Raw genomic sequence first — 18,247 nt, forward strand, 5'->3', positions numbered from 1 at the left:
GAATGCATCTTGTACTCGTTTGCCAATTGCGGGGTTGCCGGAGTGACAGAAACCTAAACCCCCGTTGGTATATCGATGCAGGAGGGATCGCAGGATCTTAGAGTTTAAGGTTGTGGTTAGATTTATCTTAATTACTTTCTTGTAATTGCGGATGCTTGCAAGGGGTATAATCACAAGTATGTATTAGTCCTAGGAAGGGCGGTACATTAGCATAGGTTCACCCACACAACACTTATCAAAACAATGAAGATTAATCAACCGTATGTAGCGAAAGCACTAGACTAAAATCCCGTGTGTCCTCGAGAACGTTTGGTCATTATAAGTAAACAAACCGGCTTGTCCTTTGTGCTAAAAAGGATTGGGCCACTCGCTGCAATTATTTCTCTCGCATTTTACTTACTCGTACTTTATTCATCCGTTACATCAAAACCCCCGAATACTTGTTTGTGAGCATTTACAGTGAATCCTTCATCAAAACTGCCTGTCAACACCTTCTGCTCCTCGTTGGGATCGACATTCTTACTTATCGAAGATACTACGATACACCCCCTATACTTGTGGGTCATCAAGTACGCTCGTACTCATACCACTCTTAAATCCCATGCTTAGATTGTCTGAATCGTCTGGAGGAGGACTACGACAACAATGAAGGAGCCGAGATCATCGGCTATGAAGAACCAGACCTCTCTGGAGGTATAGAAGGCGTAGACTACCTCATCGTCTACGGATCCGGGGAGGCTTCCGGAGGAGATCAAGCCTAGAGACATCCAGTAGTAGTAGTAGCCGAGCAGCCCGAACTCTTAGTATTTAGCTGCTCGAGGCAATAAATGTATAATTTAATGAGACTCTTATATTGTAAGCTAAGTTGGGTTCGCCTCGAACCCAGGAGTATCCCTCTTAGGACCCAAGAGGAGCTCCAAGATGATATATGTTTGATGCTTGTAATAATAAGTGAATGAGTTATGGACCCTGCTATGTTCTGTTGTACTACTCTGAGGGATGTAATATTTGCGGAATGGTACTTCGTGTGTTATATCAACGACTGGCATACTACAACATGCAGTGGTATGCAGGGTCACCACACTGTCTCTCCTACTATAGTGAAGATTCAATTTACTCTTCTATTGACAACACTAGTATCACCGTTGTGGTTCATGTTCGTAGGTAGATTAGATCTCACTCGAAAACCCTAAACCACGTAAAATATGCAAACCAAATTAGAGACGTCTAACTTGTTTTTGCAGTGGTTTGGTGATGTGATATGGCCATAATGTGATGATGAATATGTATGAGATGATCATTATTGTATTGTGGCAACCGGCGTGAGCCTTATGGTTGTCTTTAAATTTCATGTTGAGTAGTATTTCAAAGTAGTTGTAATAGTTGCTACATGAGGTGAACAACCATGAAGACGGCGCCATGGACCTTGACGCTACGCCGACGATGATGGAGATCATGCCCGTTGATGATGGAGATCATGTCCGTGCTTTGGAGATCGAAGGCGCAAAGACTAAAGGGCCATATCATATCACATATGAATTGCATGTGATGTTAATCCTTTATGCATCTTATTTTGCTTAGAACGCGACGGTAGCATTATAAGATGATCCCTCACATTAATATCAAGATAATAAAGTGTTCTCCCCTCGTATGCACCGTTGATATAGTTCGTCGTTTCGAAGCATCTCGTGATGATCGGATGTGATAGACTCAACGTTCACATACAACGGGTGTAAGCCATGTTGCACACGTGGAATACTAGGGTTTGCTTGACGAGCCTAGCATGTACAGACATGGCCTCGGGACAACGGAAACCGAAAGGTTGAACACGAGTCATATGGATGATATGATCAACATGTTGATGTTCACCATTGAAGCTACATCATCTCACGTGATGATCGGTTTTGGTGTAGTGGATTTGGATCGTGTACCACTTAACAACTATGAGGGATGTTGTATTAAGTGGGAGTTCATTAGTAATTAGATTAAACCATGAACTAATTATCATAAACATAGTCTGAGTAGTATTTTGAATTAATTTGTAGTAATGGCATCCGTTTTTCTACCAAGCGCTAGTCTTGTTATTGAGATAGAAATACTGTTAAAATCTGACAATAAACTTTACGGACTGGTACCGTATTGTTAATGAATCAAGAAATGATTAAGTCCTATTGCAAACTTTTAGTAAACCTCACATTGTTGATTCAAAGAACTATGGTTTCAATTTGTACCTAAAGTTATCTTGTCTCCATGAAACTTGAAGTTCAAATCTGTTTGAAAAGTAAGGAGCTGAAAATTTAGTTTTCGTAAATAATCAAGGTATGAGATATATGTGATATCTAAGACCTTATTGCAAGATGATAGAATATAATTTTGTGAGACTACATAAACTCATAAGTTTTATGGGAATGTACGAAGGTTGAAGACGCAAGGCGTCCCAATCCTCCAACCATTGGGGCACTAACGATATTCGCATATCCATGAAGTGATCATCCTTAGTATGCACCGTTGCTAAGACTCGTAGTTTCGTAGCATCACGTGATGATCGGGTGTTATAGATTCTACGTGTGCTTACAACGGGTGCAAGCCAGATTTGCACATGCGAATACTAAGGTTAAACTTTACGGGCCTAGCATGTACAGACATGGTCTCGGAAAAGTCGTCATGATATGATGGATAAAATTATGAGTGAAATTGTTCATCATATTACAAAGTTACTAATAGTGAAATCTGAAACACTTGTCATATGATGATCAACTTCAAAGTAAGAACCTCAAGGTTATTGGTATTTGACCAACAAACCTAGAAGTTATTGAAGGTGAAGTGTTTTCTCGAGAATGAGGAAAGCTAAAAGAGAAACTACAAAAGATATTTTGGCAGAAAGAAAGAAAAGACTAGAAAGTCTAGCTCAGGTGTATATACATGATATACATGTTATGGATGTATTCCTTGTTTGGTCACATAATGAAATTCTTGGGTATTTGTACCAGATTGGTTGGTATGAGATGTCATACAATATAACGCAATACAAGAATATGATGGCCTAAGTGACTGATAAGGAATATGGTAATAATGCACATCTGGAACATAATAAAGTGTTATTATGCTTATCGTTGGCATTCTACCTAGCCCTTAGAATTTATAATAAAGAACTTAATAATTGTTATTTTGCTCTGGTCAAATGAAAACAATGAGTTGTTCAAATTATGACATTACTCCATGTACGATGGATAAGTTATTATAAATCTTAATGGTGAAGCACACATACATAACACTGACGCTAAAATGCCATAAGGCAATTGATTTGAATTCCACTTATTTGTGGAACCGCCATTTAGGTCATGTTGGAAAGGAACGCATGAAGAAACTCCATGCAAATGGATTATTGGAGTCATTTGATTTTTGAATCATTTGGCGCTTGCAAATCTTTTCTAAAAGAGAATGACTAAAATACCGTTCATAGGTCAAGAGTTGAATGGGCAATAAACTTAGTGAAAACATACATGATGATGTATGTGGTTCACTGGACATAGTTGTGTGCGGGAGATTGTTCTACTTCATAAAAACTTCAAACAATGAATTGAGTATATATATGTGGATATATTTGATAAGAAAGAAGTTTGAAACATTTGAATAGATTCAAATAAATTTCAGCATGAAGTGGAAATCATCGTAATAGAAAAGTCAAATATCTATGATTAGATCATAGTGGAAATTATTTGAATTACTAGTTTTAGTGAACATCTAAGAGAGTTATGAAATTGTTCTACAACTCACGTTTCTTGGAGTATCATAGTGATGATGAAGTATCCGAGAGATGTATCCAAACCTTGTTGGGTCAATGATGAAGATAAAATATTAATGCCATTATATATTTTGTGGATTATGCTTTAGAGACTATCGCTTTTACACTAAATAGAGCATCATCATGATCCGTTGAAATGACACCATACAGGTTATGGCATGGGTATAAACCCTAATAGTCTTTTTTTAAAATTTTGGTCTAAACCAAAATCGGATGAATGTCTTTGTTGGTTATCCCAAAGAATTGATTGGGAATTCTTTCCACTATGAAGTAAACAACAAAAGTGTTTGTTAATGTTACTTGCTTATTTCCAAGAAATTGTTTTCTAGCGAAGTATTTGAGTGGGAGGACAATAGAACTTGATAAGGTTTATGAACCTGAGCATAATGATCAGAGTAGCGCAGCATCGGAAAATTGGTTCCGGAAGCGGTCACGACGATCATGGCTCCCATGACTACAATAGTGTTTTAACCATGGAGATCGAACTACATACTGAACCTTGTAGGTATGGTTTACTTTGTGATCAAATAAATGATTTGTGGACAAAGGATTGATTTTAAACAATGATAAACCAACTACAAACAAAGAAGTTATGATGGGCCCTGACTCCGTTAAAATGGCTATACGCCATGAAATTCAAGATAGATAAATACTTTTTGAAAGTAAATGGATCTATAAAATTGATGGACTTGGATGAAATATCATTGAAGAAGCTTGACTTGTCGAAAAGTTGTTTACGATAAAGTTCAAAGAGTTGACTACGATAAGATTAGATCTTCCGTAGCAATGCTTATAGTCTATGTGGATTATTCTAGTAATCACTACATATTTCTTTTATGAGATATGTTAGTAGGATGGCAAAATACATTACTTATCGTAAGTATGTATTAAAGGTGTATACAAGATACAACCAAGAGTTTTTCTGGTCCGTGGAATACTAGATAGGTATACAAACTTCAATTGGATGAAGTGAGTATCACGGAGTTGGAATCTTCACTAGATGAAACAGTCAAAGAGTTTTGATTTCATCAGAGACGATGAAGAGGCTTGCATTTGCAAGAAATTAAGTGGGAGCGCTGAGACATATTTATAATACTTTATGTAGATGACATATAGTTGGTTATAAATAATGTAATTATATACTTGATTAAAAGGTTTCATTGAGAATTAACTTTAATGAAAGGATATGGACTGAAACAAATTTTGTGTCAACATCTATAAAGATAGATTGAAACACATAATAAGTTTAAGTCAAAGTACATAGAATAGATATTGAAATAGTTCAATATAGAAATATTAAGAAAATATTCTTGTCATGTGAAGGTTTAACAAGACTTGAGTGTATCTGACACTCAATGAGTAAAAACACATGAGTGATTATAGATCACGAATAATATGTACACAATCAGATGTCCTGTGCTATAAAGTGTTATGAGCATATACCAGAATGATTCATATGATGATCATTGGACAACTGTAAGAATATCCTTGAGTACTTTAGAAGAACTAAGGATATATATATATAGTTTTGTATGGGGTAATGACAAACAAATCGCTGTAAAGTGTTGCACCGATATTAGTTTGATCACATATAAAAATAAAATTCAAATCTCAAATTAGGCTAAGTGTTATTTAAAAGGTAGCACAATGAGATAGAAGTTGTCTATGCTAGATTTAGAAGAGTTCTAAATATTGTGAAGGATTCTACAAAAGAAGACAGAGTATGTCATTGTTTTGACAATGACATAGGATGTTAAGTCAAGAGGTTCTTTGAGAACTTGGTGTAGTTCCGACAGAGTCAGAACTTTGAAGCTATATTGTGTGTGACAATATTAGTGACATATTTCAGACCGCGGAATTAAGGTTCCACCGTAAGACCAAACATATTTAATGCCGACTCATTTGAAAATGAGTGATGCGTTGAGACGCAAATGAATTACAAAATACATACGTTTCTGAGCAAGTCAGATCCGTTGACTAAAACCTCTCCTGTGAGCAAAACATGATAAAGCACCGGAAGACCAAGGTGTTATATCTTTACATATGTAAACTAGATTATTGACTCTAGTGCAAGTGGGAGACTGTTGGATATATGCCCAAGAGGCAATAATAAAATGGTTATTATAATATATCTTTGTGTTTATGATAATGTTTACATACCATGCTACAATTGTATTAACCGAAACATTGATACATGTGTGTTATGTGAACAACAAAGAGTCCCTAGTAAGCCTCTTGTATAACTAGCTTGTTGATTAATAGATGATCATGGTTTCGTGATCATGAACATTGGATGTTATTAATAACAAGATTATGTCATTATATGAATGATGTAATGGACACACCCAATTAAGCGTAGCATAAGATCACGTCATTGTTATTTGCTATAAGCTTTCGATACATAGTTACCTAGTCCTTATGACCATGAGATCATGTAAATCACTTATACTGGAAAGTTACTTTGATTACATCAAACGCCACTGCGTAAATGGGTGTTTATAAAGGTGGGATTAAGTATCCGGAAAGTATGAGTTGAGGCATATGGATCAACAGTGGGATTTGTCCATCCCGATGACGGATAGATATACTCTGGGCCCTCACGGTGGAATGTCATCTAATGTATTGCAAGCATATGAATAAGTTCATAAGAGACCACATACCACGATACGAGTAAAGAGTACTTGTCAGGAGACGAGGTTGAACAAGGTATAGAGTGATACCGATGATCAAACCTCGGACAAGTAAAATATCGCGTGACAAAGGGAATTGGTATCGTATGTGAATGGTTCATTCGATCACTAAGTCATCGTTGAATATGTGGGATCCATTATGGATCTCCAGATCCCGCTATTGGTTATTGGTCGGAGAGAAGTCTCAACCATGTCTACATAGTTCGCGAACCGTAGGGTGACACACTTAAGGTTTGATGTCGTTTAAGTAGATATGGAATATGGAATGGAGTTCGAAGTTTTGTTCGAAGTCTCGGATGGGATCCAGGACATCACGAGGAGTTCCAGAATGGTTCGGAGAATAAGATTCATATATAAGAAGTCATTTTCTAGGTTTGAAAATGATCCGGTATTTTTCCAGGAAGGTTCTAGAAGGTTCTAGAAGAGTCCGGAAGAAATCGGCATGGAAGGTGGAGTCCCAGGGACTCCACCCACCTTGGCCGGCCAGCCTAAGGGAGGAGGAGTCCCAAGTGGACTCCCCACCATGGTGGCCGGCCACCCCACCAAGGAAAGGGGGGAGTCCCACTCCCCCTAGGTTTGGTCACATGGAAGGTTTATGTTGGGGTCTTATTCGGAGACTTTGACCTAAACCTTGGGGCTTCCACCTATATATAGAGGGGAGGAGAGGGGCTGGCCGGCCAGATCAACACCACCATGGCCGCACCCCCTCAAGGCTGCCCTAGCCGGCGCCCCCCTCCCAAACCCTAGCGGTTCCCTCCTACCTCTCTCTCCCACATAGCTTAGGCGAAGCTCGTCGGAGATCTCCACCACCACCGCCACCACGCCGTCGTGCTGCCGGGATTCCGAGGAGGATCTACTACTTCCGCTGCCCGCCGGAACGGGGAGAAGGACGTCGTCATCAACACCGAACGTGTGACCGAGTACGGAGGTGCTGCCCGATTGTGGCACCGTCAAGATCTTCTACGCGCTTTTGAAAGCGGCAAGTGATCGTCTACCGCAGCAACGAGAGCCTCCTCTTGTAGGCTTTGGAAATCTTCAAGGGTTAGTCTCGTTCATCCCCTCGTTGCTCCCATCTTCTAGATTGCATCTTGGCTTGGATTGCGTTCTCGCGGTAGGAAATTTTTTGTTTTCTATGCTACGAATCCCTACACCCTTATCATTCCCAGGGCACCCAAGCGGCTCTCCCGCCCTCGCCTCCGGATTGGACCGCGGTGGCGACAAGCCGTGGTGCCAAAGGCGCCCAGGATCGGGGCAGGCAACGGTGCCTTTTCTTTGGGGCGGTAGGGGCGGTCACATCGAAGATAGCCAAGGGCAATGGCCACGGCAATGCCCCCGGTCATGAGGCGGCTGTCGACAACTTCTCCACATCGTTGCTCGTGGAGGCTAGTGCGGAGCTGATCTGCACCACCCGGCGGTGATCCAACCGGATGTGAGTTCGGGATGCGTGGCAACCGGCGAAAACCGAGCTCCAACTATGGTTAGGGCGGGTAATGGCGGCATCTTCGCGCCGTTGAAGGTAACGACTCTGTAGCCATAGCATGTTCGTCGCTTAGGTTGTTCCGGGGAAACCCTAGATATGGGTCCCCCAAATCAAACGATGGCGACAGGTGGAGCGGCTGCATATGCCGCGTGGACGATGGCTGGTCTCGGCGGCATGGTGCAATGGTGTCTTGGTGATGACATATCATGATGTACGCGCGCAAGGCGGGATTGCTCTATGGTTCTATGGTGACGGGTTTTGTAGCGTGTGCATGAGGTGCTTGCTAAGCGTCTCCTAAATCGTATGAGCGTCCTGTTTTGCCTAGAGAGTGTCTTAGGATATGTGATGTTCTCGGCTCCTAGTTAATCAGGGTTTTCGTGTTTTCAGGATATATGACCATGTTGGCATGATCTTCACTCATTCTCGGGTGTATAGGTGTTGCCCACTCATTCTCGGGTGTATAGGTGTTGCCCAGTAGCTTTGTTTATTTGATGTATGATCTTTGTTAGACCATTGTTAACTAAATTAATAAACAAGGTCATATGCATCGATCGATGCATAGTTTGGACATAGTCTCCTTTCCGTAAAATATGTGAGAGGAAGTACATGAAAAGATCTGAAGAAGGTGGAAGGACAACATAACGAGGTCAGCAGCAACCCATGAGAGTCGTGATGACACAAGGGATTCTCAACACGAAGCAAGTGTTCCAACTCTTTAGAAGGCACTGTGTGTATCCCATTAAATCATAATTTACTTTATCCAGGACACGACGGTCTAGTCGATAGCGTGAGGTTTGGAGCGAGAGCACAACCATTTAACCGGTTCTTCGCTTCTACCTTTTCCACAAAAAAGGCCTAAGACCATATATTATCTAAAACTGCTATTACAATAACATATTTACAAGAAAAGAAAATAAAACTTTGAAAATTTCAGCAGCACTGTCTTCCTCCTGCATTCCTCGATGGCACGCCTTGAGCAAAGTTCGGTGCCGCCTCTGCGCCTTTGTGATCTTAGGAGATCATCGTCCAGAGAAGCTAGTACCGCGATGGGCTAGGGGATAATCCTAACTCCAGCCAAACAAAGATGGGGAACACAAAACTAGAAAGCTTCCCGACAAAGCAGTATCTGGCCCTAAGCTTCATCAAGCGGAGGCGGAACTTGAAAACACTAGTACGTTGCGATATAAAAGATTTTGAAATTTGACTCTTTCTTGACAGTGAATCTTTTCTCCCGGATTTGGAAATTGAGCCTAATAGTGCATAAAAGATCGTGTCTTCAGCCACACGCACACACACGGTTCAACTGACAAAATTCGTATTAGAGCAAGTACAATAGAGTCCAGTCAGCTGACTATAAGACATTAAATAATATATTTTAGATGAGTTGGAGGAAAGAGAAGAGGAGAGAGAAGGGAGGTGGGCTACTATGCAATAGCCAGCTCTTGCACGTGCTCCTAGGCACTTTGTGAGAGTGAAAGGTGAGCCATATGTTAGTAAAGTGTTTCATTCTTATAGCCAACTATTATACATGTTAGCTATAAGATGACTACAAATGATATAATATCTTGTTATAGCCAGCAGTTGGCTATACTATTGGAATTGCTCTTACAGCTGATAACTTGCATTGCGAGGCTTCCAATGGTCAGCAGCACCTGTCATTGTGGGACGGCGGAGTCGCTGGCCGGTTGTTGGCGGTAGGCGGTAGCTCACCAGCAGCTGCGTGTGGTTGTCACTTGCTTCCATCAACGCCCCTTGTACGCAATGTGGGTCAAATGAATCTTGTTTTGGGGCGTTTTTGACAGCCACATGTCGTGCGCCCCGTTGAGAAGCGTCGCGGCTTCGCGTGAGATTCTTCGCCACCGTCTCGTGGAGGTCGCCGTCGCCGCGCAGATTCGTGCGCCGGGGAGAGCCACACGTACGCCACGCGCACACAGCGATCGCCGTGAAGATGAGTAGTAGATTATTATCCTGTCCCTTGGAAGCTCTGCTCCCCCTGTGCTTTGCGTCTCGTTGGCAGAATAAAGGACGATTAGAGGGACCCAAAAAAATGCACCAGAAACCAACTTTTTGTTGTGAGCAACCCAGCAGTGAACGAATCCTGAAATCCTACGTCCGATCAAGACTAGATCAATCCTGGGAGCACCCCCTCACCTCCGCCGGCGTTGACAGGCACCCGCACACCACACCACGCATCGACCCGAGCCTGCTGACTCAGATTATCCGGTTTAAAACCTTTAGATTATTCTAATTAAAATCTGGATAATCTATATTCACATGCTATTTGCTATACTATATGATACATCGTATCTGGAACACCACTTTAAAATTGGATATGCTTAACCACCGAATTCTTTAAAATCGAATATGGATACCTTAAAATGGATCCGGTGCCGGTTTTGGTGTGGAAACTATCTTATCTGTTTACATCCCTACTTAAGTCATTCGCTAAACAAGCAGCGGAAGAAGTGACTAAGACACGGCCGTAGGACCCCATGCATTGCTCGTTTTCATTTGTGATTGGCCACTAAGCTGGCATGATGTCAACAATGGCGTGCACTCGGCCGCCGCGAAGAAGCTTTTCTCCAGGCACCGGTGGAGATGTTCATGGACGACCCCTACATAGACAATGGTGCCAAACTCCTCAGTTACAAATATGACAAATGGCTGGTCAATGAAGAAATCCACGGGCACAAGCGGGGGTTCCTTGGGGAAGCTCGCGCCAAGCATCCTAGAGGAAGTGCCCACCACCGCTTGGGTACCGTCCTCGTTCACATTGATGATAGCTTTGTGGTTGTGGATGATACTCTCAGCTGTCGCCATGCCTAGATGAACATATTCCATCTATTTCAATGAATAAGACGTCTTTATTTTCTATGCTTTTGCTTGACTAACAATTACTCTAAATATAAAGATTGTCGGTATAAAGTTAATATCATTATAAATTGTTTTTCAATACAAATTCAACGATACTAATTACATAGTATAATATAATTAAGATTTTGTTGCTCAAATTTTTAGTTAAAATTCATCTTGAAATATGTGTGTCTTATTTATGGAAACAGAGGTATACTTTGGGCTATGGCTGCTCCGAAAATTTGTTGCTATATATCGCTTTTTTTTCTCAGGGATGTTGCTACCACCTTTCAGTTTTTATTGTTTTTGTTGTTGAGTTCTTCAGTACAGATTTGGAAGGGGGAGAAAAGTACACGAGTTCGGTACAAACACAACAAAGAATCAGGTCTCTGTGCATCTTTTGCATATCGTAATATTTAGGAACCCGGGGCGTCGCAGCCAAATCTCAAACCGCTGAGATCTAATTAATGGATCACACGGAAGAGCTGGCTGAGGACGCGCTTGCCGCCATCCTCAGCCGCCTAGGGCCGCGGGACCTCGCCGCGTCCCGCTGCTTATGCAAGGCGTGGCGCGCCATCGTGGACGCCCGGCGGCTGCTGCTCCCACACCTCCTCCCGCATTCGGTGGAGGGCATCTTCGCAAACTGTAGCGACTACAATCATGAAAACTACCATGAATACCATCGGCCGCACTTCCTCGGCCGCCCCTCCACGCAGCATCCCGGCGTCGACTACGGCAACCTCCACTTCCTACCTGGCTACACCGACGAAGATCACGCCGCAGCCATCGTGGATCACTGCAACGGCCTCCTACTCTACGACTACGAGAGGGAGTTGTGTGTGGTCAACCCCGCGACGCGACGGTGGGAGCGTCTTCCGGCAGACACGGCTTTCTACGGAGAATGTTGTGCCGCGTATTTGGCGTTTGATCCTGCCGTGTCGCCGCATTACGAGGTGTTCTCGATCCCGCGCGCCCAAGGATCTAGGCTTGTTTGACCTGAGTGACTGCAAGCCAGCCAAAGTGCCACCAGAAGAGCTCGTCGAAGAGAACTTCACGGTAAGTTCGAGCTATTTCTCAAAAGTTCGGTGGAGCGTGGAGGTTCCTCAGCACTCGAGAGAATGGCCGCGCGCCACCCATGTTGGCACTCCAAGTTTTCTCGTCAAGCACGGGAGAGGTCGTTTGTTAGGGAAGGCAAGGCTACGACGAGAGTGCTTAACGTGCGGGCAGGATTATGGTTCATGGGTCGTTGGATCTCGAACTGGATCAGTAGATGGCGATTCAGCGCGTATTGGCATGGAGCATTATATGTGCTGCTATACCACGGCACATTTGTCATGAGGTAATAGAAATCATGAAAAAAATGAAGCTAAGTTCCCTTGTCAGCTCTAGCTTGTGTGCTGGAATTTGGATAACCTCCCCTAACAATTGTTGACAATTTTGATGGCGTTTTTGTAGGTTATCATTGTCTGATGGCAAGTACCAAGTAGTAAGAACTCCAATAGATGACAAGGAATCCAAATATGTACAACATCACCTTGGGCGATCAGAGAAGAATGTGTTGTTTGCAGAGGTCGTTAATGATCGAATTCGGATTTGGACCCCGAGTGAATCAGGCGGTAAAGTGGGTGTTAAAGTATAATATTGACTTTGAGCCATCAATTTCTTGCATCTTCACGAAGGGAATCTGCAAACCTTGGATCTTAGATAATAAGCATGTTCTTGATGAATATGGCAATAACAAATTGCTAGCGGGAGAGACTTTTGATTTTCACTCGGATGAAGATAATATTCTGGATACCAACGATGATTATGGATACCGTCGTCCATACAATCAGTTACTTGGACTTCACCCCTACAAGGAGATCGCTTTCTTCATCATTGAGCCAGCAGTGGCTTACCATTTGGATAGCTCAAAAGTTCAATACATAGGTTGCACAATCTTGAGCCACGGCAGTTCTAGATTGTGCATAGAGGAGTCATTCCTATACACCCCTTGCATGATTGGAGATCTTCGAGAAAATGCAAGCGCATTCAAAGATTAACTTATATACAATTAATTTGTGGTGCAAACTTGTTTTTTTTTACTACTATATGTTTGCTCAGTTGCCATGACACTTATAATCTTGTAAGTTACTTTGTCGGAAACTTTTAATTCTACATCCACCGGGCAGGCCTGTTAATTTGGAGCTACATTCACCAAAAAAGTTGCAGCCTGGTACCACAATTATACACTCACATGAAATAACTTTGATAATAAAAAACCATCTCTCTCTTTTACAAGATAAATAAACATTTTATCAATTGGACATTGAACTTTCCAAATAACCTCTATTACAAACAATCTGGGACCTTAGAGCAAGTGACACTTAGCTTGAGAACCTAAAAGTAATGGACTGCCATAACATGTGACTCAGTCGGAAATTGATACAACAGGGTGTCAGTGGTGGATGAAATCGGGCCGCTCGCTACGATCGGGGTGGATTTACGGATCATGTCAGGTGTTACCCCAGAGTTGTCACGTTCGCGCAATAAATTTTCCTAAAAGTAATATAATTAGCCCCATGTGTACAACTAGGCTATGTTGTTGTGCGGTGTTCAGAGCCGTTTTTCCATTATGACTGGATACATGTCCATCATGTGTAACTTCCTTTCCATTCAACTTTCAAAGTCTCCTAAAAAGGAGCTGGACCACTTTGACAGCCATTAACATCGAAAAAACAATAGTTGCCATTGCATGCATCCCATCGATCGTTTCGTTTCAAGTACGCAAGCCCAATGTTTAGCTAGATGACACGGGCACATGGATCACATGCAATGAGGTGCTCTGTACTATGAACCGATTCACCTCCAGATCAACTAAGACCGTGCACTGTGGTAGGAAAAGGCAGTTCAAAGGCTTCAATGAGTCTTCCACACATAGTAGAGAGCATCGGTTTAATGGACCTAACAAGAAAACCGCATCAACTTGATGGTTCGCTTCTTTGCATGCATTTGTGGGTTCTTGTAGCACAACCGTGTGTGAAAGTGCCCAAAAAAAGTAGAAAAGAGGTAGTTGTTTATTTAACCATGGAACCCACAAGTGATTTCTCACATAGCAGAGAAACCAAGCAGGTTCCTAACTCCGACATTTTTTGCTTTGATCTGAACCTACATAGTGCAGTTCTCAAAAAAAAAAAAACCTACATAGTGCATGGTATTAAGAACATAATGACCTGAACTACAGCTGCTCTGAAAAGCATTGTGTATAAAAAAGCTTATATTTTTAGAACAAAGGTAGTAGCATAAAACACATATTAGTAACACGATTCTTAAGTCCTTAGCTTAACAAAAGCACCGGTGGACAGATGTAGACACAACAGTAGGCTCCCGTTGGTGTTTTCATTTGTGTGATTGGCCACTGAACTCGCCTGATGTCAACATTGCTGGTGTGTAAAAGAAGAACTAAGTTTTTAAAATGATAATGTCATTCATTTCTTTAAACTAAAGAAGACCCTAATATTTGCCAACTTGCATCTACGTACATATGGTAGGGTTTTTCTTAGACTCTGTTTATCTTGTGACCGGGGACACAAGTATATTCCTAATGTCATTCCCTTTCAACTTTCAAGGTTTCCCAAAACAAGAGGAGTTGGATCACTTGACAATAGTTACCATTGCATACATATAAGTACCACACTCTCTAAAAGAATAGAATGCGTATAATGTAGTAAATGAAAACACATAGTAATATGTTTCTTAAGCAACGACGAAGATGCGACGGTTGGCCCTGGTTGGCGTTCTCGTTTGTGGTTGGCCACTGAACTGGCCCGACATCAACATTGTTGGCGTGCACTCGGGTGCGGCGAAGACGCTTCTCGCCAGGCACGGTTGGAGATGGTTCAAGGACGGTCCCAGCGAAGACGATGGCGCCAGACCTCTCCTCGATTACAAAGAAGGCAAACGGATGGTCAGCGACGAAATCCACGGGTGCATGCGTCACGAAGCTCGCGCCGCACATCATGGAGCCGGTGACCGCCGCTGCCTCGGTACCATCCTCATTCACCTCGATGACAGCCTTGTGGACGATACTCTGCAGAGCGAGCGGCCTTTCGCCCTCCACCATGTCGTGCAGGTCGGCTTCTTCCTCGTCGAACGCCGCCTGGAGTCCCAGGCTCTGGAGAACGGCGGACATGTCCCCCGAGAAGGTTAGCTTGAACCTGGGCAGCCGGAATTTCCCGACCTTGACGAGACTCGTCGGCAGGTGCTCCCGCATGAAGTCCGAGCTGGATGACGACGCGATCGTGCGTATGAGGCCCGCGAGACCGTCGCGGGCGTCCGGGAGGAAGATACACATGGAGAATCTAGGCGGGGGCGAGAAGCGGTCGTGCATGCCTTGTTTGTACGGGAGCTGGAGCACCTTGAATCCATCGTGGCAGGCGATGTACTCGCGCCCCCAGCTGCGCATGAAGGGCACGTCGAAGGTGCTTCCGTCGAGGCGGTGGAACTTGCCGTCCACGGTGTACTCCTTGAGGAAAGGATCCTGCCACGTGCCCTTGAAGTAGACGGCGTTGGCGACGATGACGTCGGTCTGCCTGGAGACTTGCCCGTCGGTGAGGAGCGAATCGATGAGGTTGTTGGTCGCGGCGGCCGCCCACGCGTTGATTTGTTTCACGGCTTTTGCTGGCTGCACCACACGTACGTAGACGTAAGGAATGATTAGAGTCACTTGGGAAACAAGAAGGCACGACACGAGTGAATGAGTTTCGCCATGGAAAAAAAATCAGTTCATTTAAATTATGTTTTAATTTGGGCTGTTCGGTTAGTCTAGACTAAATCATATATGTGCTCTTCATCGGCTAGATCGAACCCTAGCTATGCCCAACTCATGTGTACAGAATCTTTCGAATTCCTCCTTCCGGCCCTAAACATTAATATTCACACGATGTTTAAACATTATTGAGTTTGAAATTCAAATTTTACTTGAAAATCTTGTCCCATTATTTCACGAAATCCTTGGCCGGCCCCTTGGAGATTTATTTTCTTACTTTGGACACGACAAGATGGAGAAAGAGCAGTTACCGACTGACCTGTTGGCGGAAGTCGACGGCGCGGGTATCTGCCTTGAAGGACTGGGCGGCGGCGCGGCGGAAGTCGGGCTTCAGCGTCCGGGTCTGGTCGTGCCAGACGCCGCACTCGAAGGACACGCGCGGCCCGCCCTTGAGCGAGCGGTCGGCGAGGGCCTGCTCCGCCAGGCCCCGCACGGTGTCGGCGAGCTCGTCGCGGGAACTCGCGCCGAGGACGGCGAGGAACTCCTGCAGAGTGGCGCCTCGGGCGCCGGTGGCCGTAAGGGCGAGCGCGGCGTAGATGGACAGCGGCGAGAAGATGAGGTTGCTGCCGCCGGCGCCCGTTTCTGCGAGCTCGCCCAGGAGGCGTAGGGCGAGCGCCGTCGGGCCGAGCGGCTTGGTGGTGGTCGCTGTGGAGTCCATCGCGAGATCGAGACCACGGCGTCTTCGTACGTTGACCTAGGAGGAGGATGTCAAAGCGATCTATATTTGTACTAGTAGAATCCAGCGTAGGAGCCCGAGACGGAATACGTTACGTTTACGGACTACGGCCGATCCAACCGTAGCTCGAGTTAGGGAAAGATACTACTCCTCACGGTCTGATCTTGGAGCATGCATACTAGATATCTGCACAAGAAAAAGTGTGTTTCTTTACCGTGCATATGTTGATCTCTTATTTATTTAGAGGTGTAAATAGGTAGGATAATTTTCACATTAAATAAATATGATCAAAGATGTGCTACGAGCAAAATCACGGGATTTTTATAGTTGGCAGTCCGAGAAGAGGCTCACATTATGATGGCCATCACTTTTTTTTCTTCTAGCTTTTCTTAGGTGGCTTATCCATGTTGAGACTCTTACGCTCCTTAGTGATACTTACGCTATAACTGCTTTGATGTGATTTGTTTTAATAAAGATTTGTATGCATCAATTGATGCAGAGGCAGAAGTACCCCACTTCAAAAAAGAAGTAAATAAGCCATATAAATTTATCAAAAAATTGACACCTCTAAGTTTAACTATTGTTACTAAAAATATAAATATTTACAATATAAAATCAATATTAGTAGAGACATGTTTATATATATTTAGTAAAAAAGTAATAAATAGCTTAGCGTAAATAAGACAATTTAGTAATTTAGTAATGTAATAAATATATTTAATGAATTAGTTTGAGTCAAAAAGTAGGGTAACCATCGTGATGGACCGAAGTACGAGTCACCATTTTCAAAAACAACCGGAACAAATATTGCGGGACAATTCTTATCTTCCAACACCATCATCCACATCAGGAAGGAGATCACATCATCGAATGAAGGATCCAAGATCACTCTACCATGTGCCATCCCCGTTTGACATGGAGGCGAAAAAAGGGTACCGATATCCAAATTTAATCTATTAATTGTAATGGGGACATAGATTTTTAGCTCCTAGGCACCCGTGCTCCTGCAATTTAAAAAAAATAAAAATCACATTTATGTGTTTAAAAAACATTAAAAGATTATGGTGTAGCCAATAAATTATTTTGTAAACATGCAAAATTTTAATTTCAAATACAAAATATTCTAGGCTACACAAAAATGACAAGTGAATCTGGGTATGCATATTTCAAATATTAAATTTCAACAAATTTTGTCTTTTTGTGTAGCCTACAATATAAATAATTTGATATCAAAAGTTGTCACGCTTGTAATGTCCAGATTTATTTTTAAAATAAATATGTATGACTTTCGATTTTTTTTAAACAGAAGAACCGGTACCAGGAGCCAAATACACTTTTCGTTGGAATGACCCTTTTATTAAAAAGGGTAGAAGAAGTAGGGCGAATTGGATGAAATCTGGGGATGGAAACACCTATTTTTTCACAATTTTGCGACGGCTTGAAAGAAGAGGAACTTGATAAAACGCTTCAAGGAAGAAGGAGGAGGTTCGATAGAAGAGGAGAAGGACTTGGAAGTGCATATTAATAACTATTTTGAGTCTTTGGTTTCCAGGGAGGTGACGGATGCAGACGAGGAGGTTGTTAACAAGGTGACTCCTTGTGTCACCGAAGATATGAATGCAAGTCTTTGTGCTCCCTATTCACGTGAGGAGGTTAAGAAGGCCTTGTTTAATATTGGGGATCAAAAAGCTCCAGGTCCGGACGGTCCCCACGCTATTTTCTACAAGAGATACTGGAGTCTTATTGGGGAGGAGCTTACAGATGAAGTTATGAATGCTATTAGTTCTGGGGCTGTACCAGAAGGATGGAACAATACCAACATCGTGCTTATACCCAAGGTTGATAATCCAGAGAGTATTTATCAGTATAGGCCGATTAGCCTTTGCAATATATTATATAAGGTGATTTCAAAGATACTGGCAGCAAGACTAAAAGC

General features: G+C 42.9%; 1 protein-coding gene across 1 annotated transcript; it reads right to left on the reverse strand.

Moving 5' to 3' along the window:
- Positions 1-14,461: 14,461 nt before the first annotated feature.
- On the reverse strand, positions 14,462-16,293 carry LOC124661135 (putative serpin-Z5). The gene is made up of 3 exons (XM_047198992.1): positions 15,895-16,293; positions 14,587-15,491; positions 14,462-14,507 (listed from the first exon to the last, which is right to left on the reverse strand). The coding sequence occupies exons 1-3, from the start codon at positions 16,291-16,293 to the stop codon at positions 14,462-14,464; spliced, it is 1,350 nt and encodes a 449-aa protein (XP_047054948.1).
- Positions 16,294-18,247: the final 1,954 nt, after the last annotated feature.

This window comes from Lolium rigidum, chromosome 1, assembly GCF_022539505.1.
Source record: "Lolium rigidum isolate FL_2022 chromosome 1, APGP_CSIRO_Lrig_0.1, whole genome shotgun sequence".
Classification (NCBI taxonomy): Eukaryota; Viridiplantae; Streptophyta; class Magnoliopsida; order Poales; family Poaceae; genus Lolium; species Lolium rigidum.

Excerpts from the sequence above, each read along its gene's own strand:
- LOC124661135 (XM_047198992.1), bottom strand. The coding sequence starts at position 16,293 with ATGGACTCCACAGCGACCACCACCAAGCCGCTCGGCCCGACGGCGCTC. Across the intron at positions 15,492-15,894 it reads CCGTCGACTTCCGCCAACAG|CCAGCAAAAGCCGTGAAACA; the intron begins GTCAGTCGGTAA and ends CGTGTGGTGCAG. Across the intron at positions 14,508-14,586 it reads AACGCCAACCAGGGCCAACC|AGAGTGTGGTACTTATATGT; the intron begins GTCGCATCTTCG and ends CTATTCTTTTAG.